Raw genomic sequence first — 12209 nt, forward strand, 5'->3', positions numbered from 1 at the left:
GCTGGAGAAGGCAAATGGAAGTCAAAGAGAGCCACTCTGATGGCTGCTGATACAGCGATCATTCAATCAAAATCCTAATTTGAAACACACTGCTTATTTCTGACTGTGATTGGATGATTCATGGTTATCACTCGGATGATTAGCAGGCTTGCATAGCATCTATCAGAGCATGGGCTAATCTGCTTTGATTATTAGCCTCTAAGCCTTCCTTCCACGCTGGGCTTGTCGGGTACGGAGTGATGAGAAATTGCGCTCTCCTCGTGTTTGTATTAATCTATCTGCGCTCACTCGCCAAACTGATAATTGCACGGCCCAGGCTTCAGATCAGCCCCTCCCCCGAGGAATGTTTTCCTGTAGCCTTAAACATGCAAACATTCTTATTATTATTATCTTATCTTATCTTATTCCTTTGCACTCGTGTGTAACGTTCCAGCGTATCAATCAGTTTTTACAGAGTAGATAAAATTTGCACATTCTTACCGTGACAAACAAAATCTCCACCCCTGTTGGGTTACATTAGTTTCAGGTGTTTGGGTTTGTTCTGCCCGAGGGATGCTAGTCTGGTTTGGCTCTTCCCCTCTGCGGTTTCTACTGACCATCAGTGGACGTGTGCACCGTCAAACCTGAAGAAAGTCTGCTGACGCTTCAGCGTGCAAATCAGCCGTCTGCATGGAGCGTCTGTTACATGTATGTATGCCATGGCAGAATGCTTCTATGCACAATAAAAACTTCTGCACATTTTCCAGCTCATTGGTCACAGTGGGCTTTTAATGCTAAGCACAACTTGCCCCGCAGCTGAAACTTTATGGGGAATAAGCTGAGCATGATATATTTAAAAAAACGTTGAAGCCCGTGGCTCCATAAGAAGATAAGAAGTGGATCTGTTTTTTGATCCACGTGAGGCAGATCTTAGCAAAGCTGTGGGTTGATCCGTGAGTCTGTGGGACGAGCTGATAATTGCGAGCGAGCGTGACCGTGTTATACAACACGCGCACATCTTCACTCGGCGCCGTGACCTTCTCCGCTGAGATTTGCGTCCGCCTAACTGCCCTTTTGCTGGGGCATGTTGTGTAAGTGAAGGGGCCACGACGTGAATAACATTGGTATTTGTGCAACATCCTGTGTGCTGAGTGGAGAACTAACTGGAGCAGGAGAATGGCGCTGTTCGGCGAGGTTCACGGCTGTTATTCCTACAGGCCATGAGCGTGAAAGCAGCTAATGACATCTGACAGTTCTGGAGCAAGAAGAGGAGGGCTGGACAGAAGGGGGTGGGGGGAGGTTGGGGGGGGTTAAGAGATAGAGGGGGTGGCTGTGGGAGAGTATGGGGGGGTGAGAGAAATAAGGGATGAGCTCGGTGTGGACAAAGCAGGGATGAGGGATACGGGAGGGGAAGGGCTAAAGAGGCGAAACTGTTGGGACCTATTGTTAGCCACTGTAGAGGACGGCCTCCCAGTGCCGCCACTGTGGGCTTTTACCTCTATCAGCATGAGATGTCCAAATATTCTGCCCAGATGTCGCCAGACCTCAGAGCTGAAGGTTGCCAGTCTTTAAATCTTCGATGTCCACATCCAGACTCCTCCCTGAGTTCATGCAATGGCTGCCATTTTGAAATGTGCCTTTGAGGGAATTCCAGAAACGCTCTCAAAGCATCCAACACGCTTACGTCCTTGCAGATATGTTTAGCCCCCCGCCTCCTCCAAAAATACCCCCAAAAATCACCAAAGTGAGTTACCAAACCCCCAAAACAGACAAAAGATTGGGTGTAGAGGTGGGGGGTGAGGATTGGGGCGTGACAGATGGAGGGAAGAGGGAGACGAGTTGGGATCCCACTGTAACGTGACAGACCCCGGTCCCACCCGAGCTTCAGCACCACTGCTTTTGAAGAAGGCGTAGCAGGCGTCCTGCTGCCAGACTCACCTGTGAACCCGACATCTTATTGTCTCGTCCTCCTTCAAAATAAAGGCGTGAGGTTTACGTCTGCTCGCCGCTTCGTGGCATTCAGACAGACACGTGTCTGCGTTCGAGTTGCACAGCGGGTGTTGGGTGCCCCCAGCTGTTTTGTACAGTGAAGTCTGGGGTGGGGTCTCCACTCGAAACCCCGACTGTAGGTTGTACGTTTGGGCTTGTCTGCATTGGTTTGAGCTGTGTGAGTATTTTTATTTTGCTAAACTTTCACAAAGCTGCTACAGAGAACTATGAAAATCATTTTCAGTCTCCAAAGCAAACGAATTATGTAAACGGGCTTTTGACAGCCTCGTACAAATATCTGTACTTTGATCCAAAGCAGTCGTCCACCAGTGGAAAAGAAAGCGCTTCTGGTAAGAGAAAGCAAACATCAAAGGTGGCGCTGGCTGTTTGGCTGTGGATGAGACGAGCAGCAGGCGAAGCAGCCCTCAGCACCCTCGAAGCTGCTGGCCCACATCTATACATTGTGATGGCTGCGGTCACACGCTGCTCTGCAGATTGTTGATATCTGTGAGTGAACAAGTCACCTCATGCTGCTGACTTATCGGGCTCTTTGTCTCCTGAGCTCAGAGGGGCTCTGGGTCTGTGTGTGACCACCCTCTGCTGGGGGATTGTGGTACAGCACCTCCATCACCACTATAGCCTGACGATGATGTGATGGTGCGACAGAATGTTTTGTTTTAACGAGGTAACGTCTTTCAGTGCTTTGGTGAAATGATACACACGTGTGCTTTGTTTCCCACTGGGCTTAAAGGCAGCATGAAACCAAAGTTTGGCACTAAGCTGGGATTGAACACTTCATGCAGCTGCTTGCATGAACGCTGTCCTTCAAAATATTCCACAGTGTATTAACAACGGGAACAAGTGACTGTGTGGTTACCAAGGTTACTGCTGTAATGTAAAACAACATCATTCAACATCATTGGCATCGTCACTGCTTGTGTCTTAAGGCAAGTGATCACATTAGTTACTCCTGATGTATATGTATGTAAACATGATGGCAGAACAAAATCAGAAGAAGAGAATCTGTAATAACTGCTCACAGCATGGTGATATCACATGTGCTTTACAGCAGAACACACAGCAGCTGAGTTTCACACCGGGAAGGATTAACATGTCATTTTAATGACTTTGCTATCAAATTATTGCCAACTCATCAAAACAGAGAGAGAGTCAGTCAAACAGGGGTGTGTTGTCACTTCTGGGAAACTCACTGTGGAAAAAATCAACAGGGCATGGGGGGGGAGTCCCTCCTCCTCCTCCTCCTCCTCCTGTCCTCAAGCTTGTGACGAAGCCATGATTTCACCTTTGACCTTTTGTCATGCTGACTTGGCCCACTGTTCCCACAGCTTGAGCATGAAAACTGGTCAATATTCATTGTTTCAAAAGCTAAATGAAGGAAGAGCAGACTGGTGATTAGGTTTTTGGTTTCACGTGACATAAAAAGACTGAGTGAGCACTCGCTGTGAGTGCCTTTGATTTTTTTAATTTAAACTTTACAGAGTTAAAAATGTTACAGAAACTCTAAGTGTCCCGTGACAAACACTTAAGGTCACCTGAAGGAGCAGAAACGGATGCAGCACTTTGTCAAAATATAAGCTAATAAATATAAAGAGTCACATGTCGTGTTAACAGGCTTGTTCAAAGGGCAGGCAGTTCAGAAAGCAGTTTCATTTCATGGTGTACTTTTGTTTTAATTATATAAAAAATTAAAACGTCAAAGATGAAGCAGCTTGAATCAGTCTGCAGAAATGCTGAGTGCCTTGCTGGGTTACATGCAGTCCGCTGTTCCTCTGCACGTCTGTCTTTAGCCACGTGCAGCTGTCCTGTCAATATGTTAACATCTGCAGTCCCACCTGACAGCCGTGCCGACACAGTGATGGCACCAAAGGAAACCACGAAGCTTCATATTTATGAGTCATCCTGGGTAATGATTAAGATCAGCCTCCATCAACATGACTGCGTCTTTTTGAAATTCTGGGTTACTTTGTTCTAGTAAGCTGACTTTTAGCAGAAAGTAGAATTACATGAATGAACAGCTTCTCGTATAAAGTAGCTGTTAGACATTGAACTTTGATGTTTTAACCTTCCATGTGTTTAATGACAGGTTGGCATAATGATGGAAACGCCTACTTTGACTTCCCGGTGCAAGAATATCTGAATATGTGTGTGAAACAGAGGTGTTGCACTTCACCTTGCTTGAACGTTAAAGGCTCCTCCTGTGTGTAACGGGCACATTGCAGCTCTGAGTTTGAGACCATTAAATGCCAACATCAGGGTTTTGTCTCTGACAGTTCAACAGCTTGTTGTGCAGTTGCTGGTGCATCCATCCAGCAGTCCTACAGAGAGATTTCTATTAAAGCAGAGCTACAGAGAGACCACAGGCCAGTGTTAGTGGGGTATTTTAATCGGGATCAAAGGAATTCTGGGAAACTGGTCACAGATGAGGTAGCGGATGAGGAGAGTATTAAAACACTCGATCTTCAGGTGGGCAGGAAGAAGATCTGCACTGAAGGTTACGCTGTTGTTTGACATGCAGCCTCATTTGGACTTGTTAGAGTGAGTGTTAGTGTTACAGCCAGTAATATTACTGTTAGATGGATGTGTGAAAGGCTGTGAGATACTGAGCTCAAATCACACTGGGATTCTTTGTTTTCCTGCTGGCTGCAGGCAGATGTTACGCAACCTGCTGGCTTTTTCTTTCATTGTCTTATTGTTTCTTTTGCCACATTTTTGATTCATTATTTGCTTTGTTTTTATATGATTTTACTTAATTTATATTTCATTTACTACTAAAAACTGACCCGTGGTTTAGACGTTTTAATGCAAGGAAGCAAACTAAAGCTAAGCAGAGCGTGGTGACTGCACAGGAATGGACGCACAGCGATGTGGCAACCAGAGCTCGAGGAATGTCAGCAACCTGGAGCAACGACTGGAAAAACACCGAGTTACTCAGAGTGGGAAAGGCCCAAGTTAATGTTATGTGGAAATGTAAAATAAGCCAGAGAAAGTGGCTGCTAAACATTTATCGCAGGCAGAGCTGACCTGAAGATGGTCTTTAAGCGAATAGTCTGGACGTCATCATCTGTCATTTTCCTGTGATTTGAAGTCAAATATTTAAAATGTGACTTTCAGCTTTCATTCACAGTGTTAACAAGAATATTCCCGTTTATGAATGACAGCTATTTTTATACATCGTCAGTCGTTTTCAGAAGCCCAAACATAACTGGGAGAACTGGTTGCAGCTCTGGGGCTGGCCCTGCTTTGTTGTTTAATGCTTTACATTATGGGACTTGATTTTCTTCCCCACGTTGCTTCCATAAACAGATCCCATGAGATGGTTTATATTAGCATCAACATACACTGATCGATGCAAACAACATAAAATTAGCATGTTTCGTATTTTGCGAGCTGCATTCTGCGCTTTATTCAAATTGAATGTGATGAGCCCCACGCTGTCCAAACCCCGGACTACACTCTGACCAGCAGATGATTCGACCTGTTTTTATATGGCTGAAATATTTAGAAATGGATGTAAAATAAATTGCAAACTTAACTCAATTCATGACGACTGGCTTGTGTGATTGGCTGTTTTTGGGCTCGCTCAGTGAAATCTGGAGACCAGGTCACCTCAGTTTTACCGTTTCTGCCTTTGGAGCGTCCAGCGAGAGAGCAGCCGCATGGATCCACTCATCACCCAGTGATTACCCCCCACACTGGTATTAATCATGAATATAAGCGTCTATTCCACTGGCTTCCAAGGTTTTTCAGCCTCCTATAGAAAATGAACTCCTTGTTATCACATGGACATCTGACTGACCGAAGGTTACACTGAGACTGATTCATATTTAATAAGAAAGCCAACAAACCATCAGCAGTTCGGCTCGTCTGTCAGTACAATATTACAGTATTAGTAGTGTTAGAAACCCAGATGTTGATGATCTGAACATCAGGAAACGTTGGCTGTAATCTGACACTGTCCTTATAGAACAGTAAACCTGAGGTGACCTGTTTTTAAACGTTATTATTGAATACATCGAGACGAAGCGCTGTTATTCAGCCTTTTGTGTTAGGTGTGTGGGTCCAAAATAAAATTGTGTGTAACTCATGAAAATCCCACCCTTGATGTGGTCTCATTCATGTGCGACCAAAAGACGCATGGATTTACCAAAACACAAGAGAAGGCTTTTATTTGGCCTCTGAACATTCATCATTGAGAACAACTTTGCTCTTAGGAGGAGTTTGTGAGGGTTTCTGTGCTGGCCTTTGGCAGGGGGAGGCGGCTCGTTCCAGGTTTCAGTCCGTAGATCAGCACCTCAAAGCTCTGAAGGGAAAAGAATGAAAGCTAAGTGTTAACAACAGTCAGAAATAAAGAGCTGTGGGTTTACCTGTCTGTGTTTCAGTGTAGAGCTCAAATGCTAGAATGGATGGATGCTGCTGATTGCTTTGGGAAATGGTGTGTATGTTTGCAGGAGAGCGAGAGCCGTGCCGCCTGTTTTTGTTGAAGCTCTTTGTCTGAAGAGTGGAGAGGTTTGTGACAGTGTGGAGAGGGGGAAGGGAGCTCAACCAGAGCAATGCCCTTTGTTACCCAAATGTTCAGGGAAATCCAGCAAACAAGCCACAAAACGGCTCTTTCCAGCTGACTTTGTAGCACATCAGCGTTTAGGAACAGAACTTTGATTTGTTTTCAAAATGTTATGCAAACATACAGCATTTTAGCCTCTCATGAAACATGCAGTTGTGATACTAAGAACTTGTCTTTTTCATCATGTGAAAATCATGCATAACCCATGCATAGTGTTTGATGATTTGATTGTTTCCCCTGGTCTCAGAGCTGTGAGAGGAAGCCTGATATCGACATCCTTTGACCCTACACTGCAAGCTTCCACACATTCACTGGCTGCTGACTGCATTGACCCGACATGAAGTTAAAGTTAAAGGGATTTCATACAGTGACAGCATAGCCAACAGCCCAGGGCCAGGATAGAGAACAGGCCTCCCATCTTCTCACATACATCTTATATACATACTCTGACTTTAGCTGTAGTAAGTTGAAGCGTGAGTCTATTACATGTCACATCGTTTTATAGTAAGTATTTATGGCACAGTGTGTGATGACAACACTTTGTGTCCTAATGCCGCAGACAAAAGCAGGAAGATCTTTGATTTTAGCTATGCTGTTATGCAGCCGTAGCCAAGGTAACTGCCTCCTCTGAGTTAGGTGTGTAACCTGGCAACAGCTCTGACATGTAACAGTAAGTGTACTGTGATAATGAAGCACCATTATGACAGCTCTGTGATCCTGTGAACACATTTATTGAAGTGTTGCTGAAGATGATAGTTTTCCTTCATCCAGCTGCTGCCCAACCTGTGCATTGTTGCCTTTGCAACCGTGGCTGCTCGTTCACGTCGTATATCGCTTCAGTTTTATCTTCATAATGCACATAAGCAGCTGACTTGGCAAGAGTGGGAAGGAAAAACTCCAAAACAGACTCATTAAAGGAAGTGTTTGAGGCTGCTGAACAAAAGAGTACAGGCAGTGCAGGACTTAACAACGTGAGACTTAAACTGTATTTGCAACAACATAAATACTAAATACTCTGTAATAGTGGATTCACAAAAGCTCTTTAAGAGCACGTCTGTGTAAAGACCCAGATTGTTATCAAAGAAAGTTGATAACACTAAATAAATCACTAAAGCCTTCCTCAGATCACCTGTTCAAGTTTGTAGCTGCACCCATGCACTGTCAGTTTAACACAGGCTCAAAGGTAAAGTTAAATAAGTGCACATGCAGACAAACCCTTCTTACTACACTTATTATGTACCGCAACTTTAACCTCGACTCAGATCCAGACATGGGAGACAGGGGCGTGTTTGCTATTTGCCCTATGAGCAACAGACATGTTGCGTTTGTGTCTCAGCAGTGAGCCTGTGAGGTGTTCAGTAGGCAAAGAGTGAAACTGCATCACGGATGCATCACAAAAGCTACACAACTGTCAGAGATGCACATGTGATACAGGCACTTCTAATGTTTTGCATGTCTGTGTTCGTTTGGCTGTGCAGTCAGTCTGTGCTCGGTTCCACTCGGTGTGATTTGAGTTATATATTTAATAAAAATGTGAGCGTGGCGCATGTTCAGTGCCAAGCAGCATAGTTATGTGTGGTCTGTGTCAAAGACAGTCTGGACCTCTGAGGGGCAGAAAAACCAGAAACTGTTAAATAAAAAATGAATAAATAAGATCTAAAAACACATTTTTGCTGATTATTATTTATCTGTTTAAGAAAAGAGATTTTATAGAAGAATGATCATCAGCTGTACACACACACACACACACACACACACACACACACACACACACACACACACACACACACAGTCTCCCAGGCCCATCCCAGGTAGCGCCTCCCTCCCCGTGACCACAGATAGGGCGCTCGGCGCTGTTTTGTCTCCCATTGACTTCAAGGTTAAAGGCAACAGGGGTCATTATGCTGTGGGAGGATAACTGCTAAGGTCAAGGGTGACACGTGGTACATCCCTCCCCCACTGCACGGCGCAGGTTTGATTTGTCATCAGTATCGAGCTGATTCCACTTGGAGTAAAAATATTGTGTACCAACACAGCCTGTGTCTGTTAGCATTAAAGTTCTTCTTCCTGCCGAGGAGACGCTGTGTGCTGCTGTGTTTCCTGTGCGTAACCTTTGAAAATGTCTCTTAAGCAGGACTATAAAAGTAAATAAAGGGTTGCTATGAGAACAAAGGTTTTATCTTGTCAGCTCCACAAAATCTGCAGCAAAAATCTGCACGTGAAAAATTTGCAGGTTAAGGATGGTTTTCTCTACGTTTGTCCCCTGGTGAAGAATTTTAATCCTCGAACATGCATGGACAAATATACTGGTCAGGTGCACAGCTATGTTTGATATCCAGCAGACGACACACTTTTAGGTTTTCTCTCTCTCTTCTTGACAGATTCAGTTAGATTTTGGGTTTGTTGCCCAACCACTGTTACTGTAACACACAGATATTCTTACACATTATCAAACTGTGTAGTGATTCAGTTGATGGAACCATGAATTCTGCTCTCTGAAGGGAGAAGTTTGGGCGTCAGTTCCGCTCGTTCACCTCTGACTAACTGAAGCGTTTGGAGCGCTCGTATCAGTGTCTGGACTTGAATCAGACTGAGATGCTTTGCGATGAATTTTACAGGCCGTTCATGCCTGAAAACCCTCCAGCTGCATCAGTCACAGTTACTTTTTCACACCTTAGAATAACTTAAAATAAAAACTGCATTTTGTTTTTACTCTGGTTATTTCTAACGTTACAATTTGTTTGATGATCTGAAACATTTAGGTTCAACAAATATGCAGAGAAATAAATCATCACGAGGCAAATGCTCCTTTTTGGTTCACAGATCAGCAGATTCTGAAATACTCAGAGCAACAATTAAGTAACACGTTGTGATGCTTGAACTTCAGCAGGTCATCCAGAGAAGAAGAGCTCAGCCCACAGTGGATTTTGGGGCTGATAACAGGGAAGGATGCTCCTGTGATATTGGGCGTATACTTCATGAGAGCAGTGGTCCTATTATTAGGATATCTATAGAAGATTTGGAGAGGAAAATGCAAGAATGAAAAAACATCTGTAAATGTTTTACTTTTTCCCAAATGAATTAAATTCTAAAAACAAATTTTAAATGATCGATTACTGTCGCCCGTGCTTTCTCTTTGGACAGCTCCAGTTAATCTAACTGGTTTTCAGTGCTGCTAACATGGTTTGGTTGACTTCTAATGGTAAGGAAGGCCAACATGGAGCTGGGATGTTGCAGCTCTCACCAGGGTGTTTGTTTAAACTCCTGCTGACCCTGCTAAATGACTCATAATCAGATAATAAATATTTCCACCGTGTTGTGAAATCAGTAAGCAGAACCTGGCTCCTGGTTACCATCCTTACTCTAATCCACGCAGCATTAGTGAGGTTTAGAGGTCGGACGGGCAGCTTCAGCATGAAAACATGTGGAAGGTGGGAACGTGCAGGAGCACAAAGTGTCTCCGTGCGCTGCTGTTTGGCTTCCTGCTGTGCTCACTTTGTAACCAAGCAAGGTGTGAATCTTTAACCTGCTTCCCCTGTTTCGCTGAGCGCTTCAGTTAGTTAATGTCATTGTGTTTTGCCAGCTTGAACCTGTGTTTATGCTAGGGCATGCACGTCCTCCTCCCAAGTGCCAGAGGGGAGTTAAAGGGGAGGCTAATTTGGGTGTGAGGGCTGGGAAGAAAGGGCGGGGGCAGCATTGTTGAACGCCAGTGAAAATAGGACTATCATTTCCACTCAGATAACCCCTGGCTGTCATTGGACCACAAGCCAAGCGGTGACCCCGGGGGCTTGAACTCTTGCCGGTCATGTGACCAGGCAGTAAAGTGACCAGTGCTGATCTCTCTGCGGTCAGAGAGGGGCAGGCTGTCGAGGAAAGAGGTTGGTGGGGGAGAGAACAGAGGAGCCGGGCAAAGAAACCGAGAGCAATGTGGAGAGCAGGCCCAGTGGCTTTTTCCTTTAGCAGAGTCCATGCTTGAATGGGGTCCAGGCAGACTGGGAGAAGCATGAAATGGATACATGGGAAGGTAAGCAAGGATCACTTTCTTTCCTGAATGCGTCCCACGTACAAGTAGTGCAACTACATCTGAGTGGAACTGAGAATATATTTGAAATGTATGAATGAAACTCAAACTGCAGCACTGTTGATCGTCACTGTTGGTTTCTGTCTAATATTTCGAGTCTGAATGAACAGTGTGATGCGTACTGCTTGTGTGCAGGTTGGCAGGATAAGGCCTTTATGCTGTAATTAGTTAATGATTTTCAGGCCGGGCTAATGAGCAGAGAAAGCCCAGCTTGTCAGAGCCTCGCTGGCTTCCAGCACTTTGTTTATGTGCTGCTTGTGACGTAGCTGCAGCTGCACGGTGCACCTCCATATGTGCTGCTCACTTGATATGTTTTTCTTCCTTTTGGCTGTTTTATGCAAATGGTGTTGTGTGCTGGGACAAGAGGAAATGTCAAAAACAACAAACTGGTTTTTGGCACTTTCCACACTTTAATTCCGCCCACCACACCACCGCTGCTCCTCCCTTCCTCCTTCCCTTCCTTGTATCACAGGAATTTGGAATGGGGTCCTTTCTCACTCTTAATATCAGCCCCACGTGAGAGGGTGTCTTTTTGGGCTTCGGTCACATAACGTTTCAGCTCAGCTTGGGACAAATTGGACGGAGGTCCACAGACACAGCGCTTTCTGGCCCTTCGATCGATGTTTTCCTTTAAGGACTTTGGTTTGGCATGTGGAGGGAGCATGCTACTGTACTGATCCCCTCCCCCTCCTTTAATCCCCTCAGCCTGGTTGGTTTGTGCTCAAGCTGAATTAGGGTTAAATAGCACTGCTGCACCTCAACACCAACACCTTCTGTTTGGCAGTAGTTCTGTGTGTGAGGAGGATTGTATTAAGCCCAAACTAATCATGAAGGAGAAAGCAAGCATAAGAGGTTGTTTATGTGGATGAAGGGGGCAGAGGCTGTGTGAAGATCAATAGTAACAGTGGGGGGAGGTCAGGGACTGCTGTGACTCTGTAATGCTCATCTATAACACGGCTAAAGACGCTTCTCAATGCAACCACTGCTTTTCCCCTAATTTCACTGTGAGATATCCGCCGTCTCTCCCTGGCCACGTGAAGCCAAACGCCAGCTCCATCACGCTGTGCATCTTTGCTTTCTTGTTGTTTTGCAAGGGTGTGTTATTTCAACTGCCCCTGCACCCTTCCCCCAGGACAAACACAGACACACACTCCAACAGGATAAAACTTATCTGATGATTTGCAAATGCAGTTTTTGCCTCTGGGATTATTTACAGAGAGCGATGTGTTTACTTCAAACGAGGCAAAACTGGCAACTGATTTTTAATGCAGGCAAATTTACAATGTTTTGGCCCCTTTTCTGTGTTATATGGGAGCGGGAGGTCATCCTACTGTGTTTAGGAGGTCCCGTATTTTAATACACAGCAGATTTAGCACTTTTATGCAATTGTGTATCGCAGGGCATGGGCTGTGAAACTTCCCACATGGTTTGCATCAGCATGAACTGGCAAGTTAGACCTGTCATTAAAAAAAAGAAGCTCAGGGCCAAACAAGCTGAGCTTCAATGCTCTGCAACACAAATGAGAGAGGAACAAGGTGCAGATGAGCACACACACATCTGAGACTCCAACAAATCATT

The 12209-nt window shown here is 44.9% G+C and overlaps 1 protein-coding gene across 2 annotated transcripts in view; it reads left to right on the forward strand.

Annotated features, from left to right (window-relative positions):
• Positions 1-12209, forward strand: part of nr6a1a (nuclear receptor subfamily 6, group A, member 1a) — a 119392-nt gene that overhangs the window by 71221 nt on the left and 35962 nt on the right. The window contains exon 1 of one of the 2 annotated variants that reach the window (XM_085293283.1): positions 10424-10574. The exons of the other annotated variant lie outside the window; for it this stretch is intronic. Coding sequence (XP_085149409.1) covers positions 10559-10574 — 16 coding nt within the window. The 5' untranslated portion in view covers positions 10424-10558. Of the gene's footprint in view, positions 1-10423; positions 10575-12209 lie in introns of those variants that run through there. 2 annotated transcript variants of the gene reach the window in all.

The sequence above is a fragment of the Mchenga conophoros genome, linkage group LG12, assembly GCF_057382185.1.
Source record: "Mchenga conophoros isolate Kocher_MC1m ecotype Shallow Benthic linkage group LG12, M_conophoros_male_GT1.1, whole genome shotgun sequence".
Lineage (NCBI taxonomy): Eukaryota > Metazoa > Chordata > Actinopteri > Cichliformes > Cichlidae > Mchenga > Mchenga conophoros.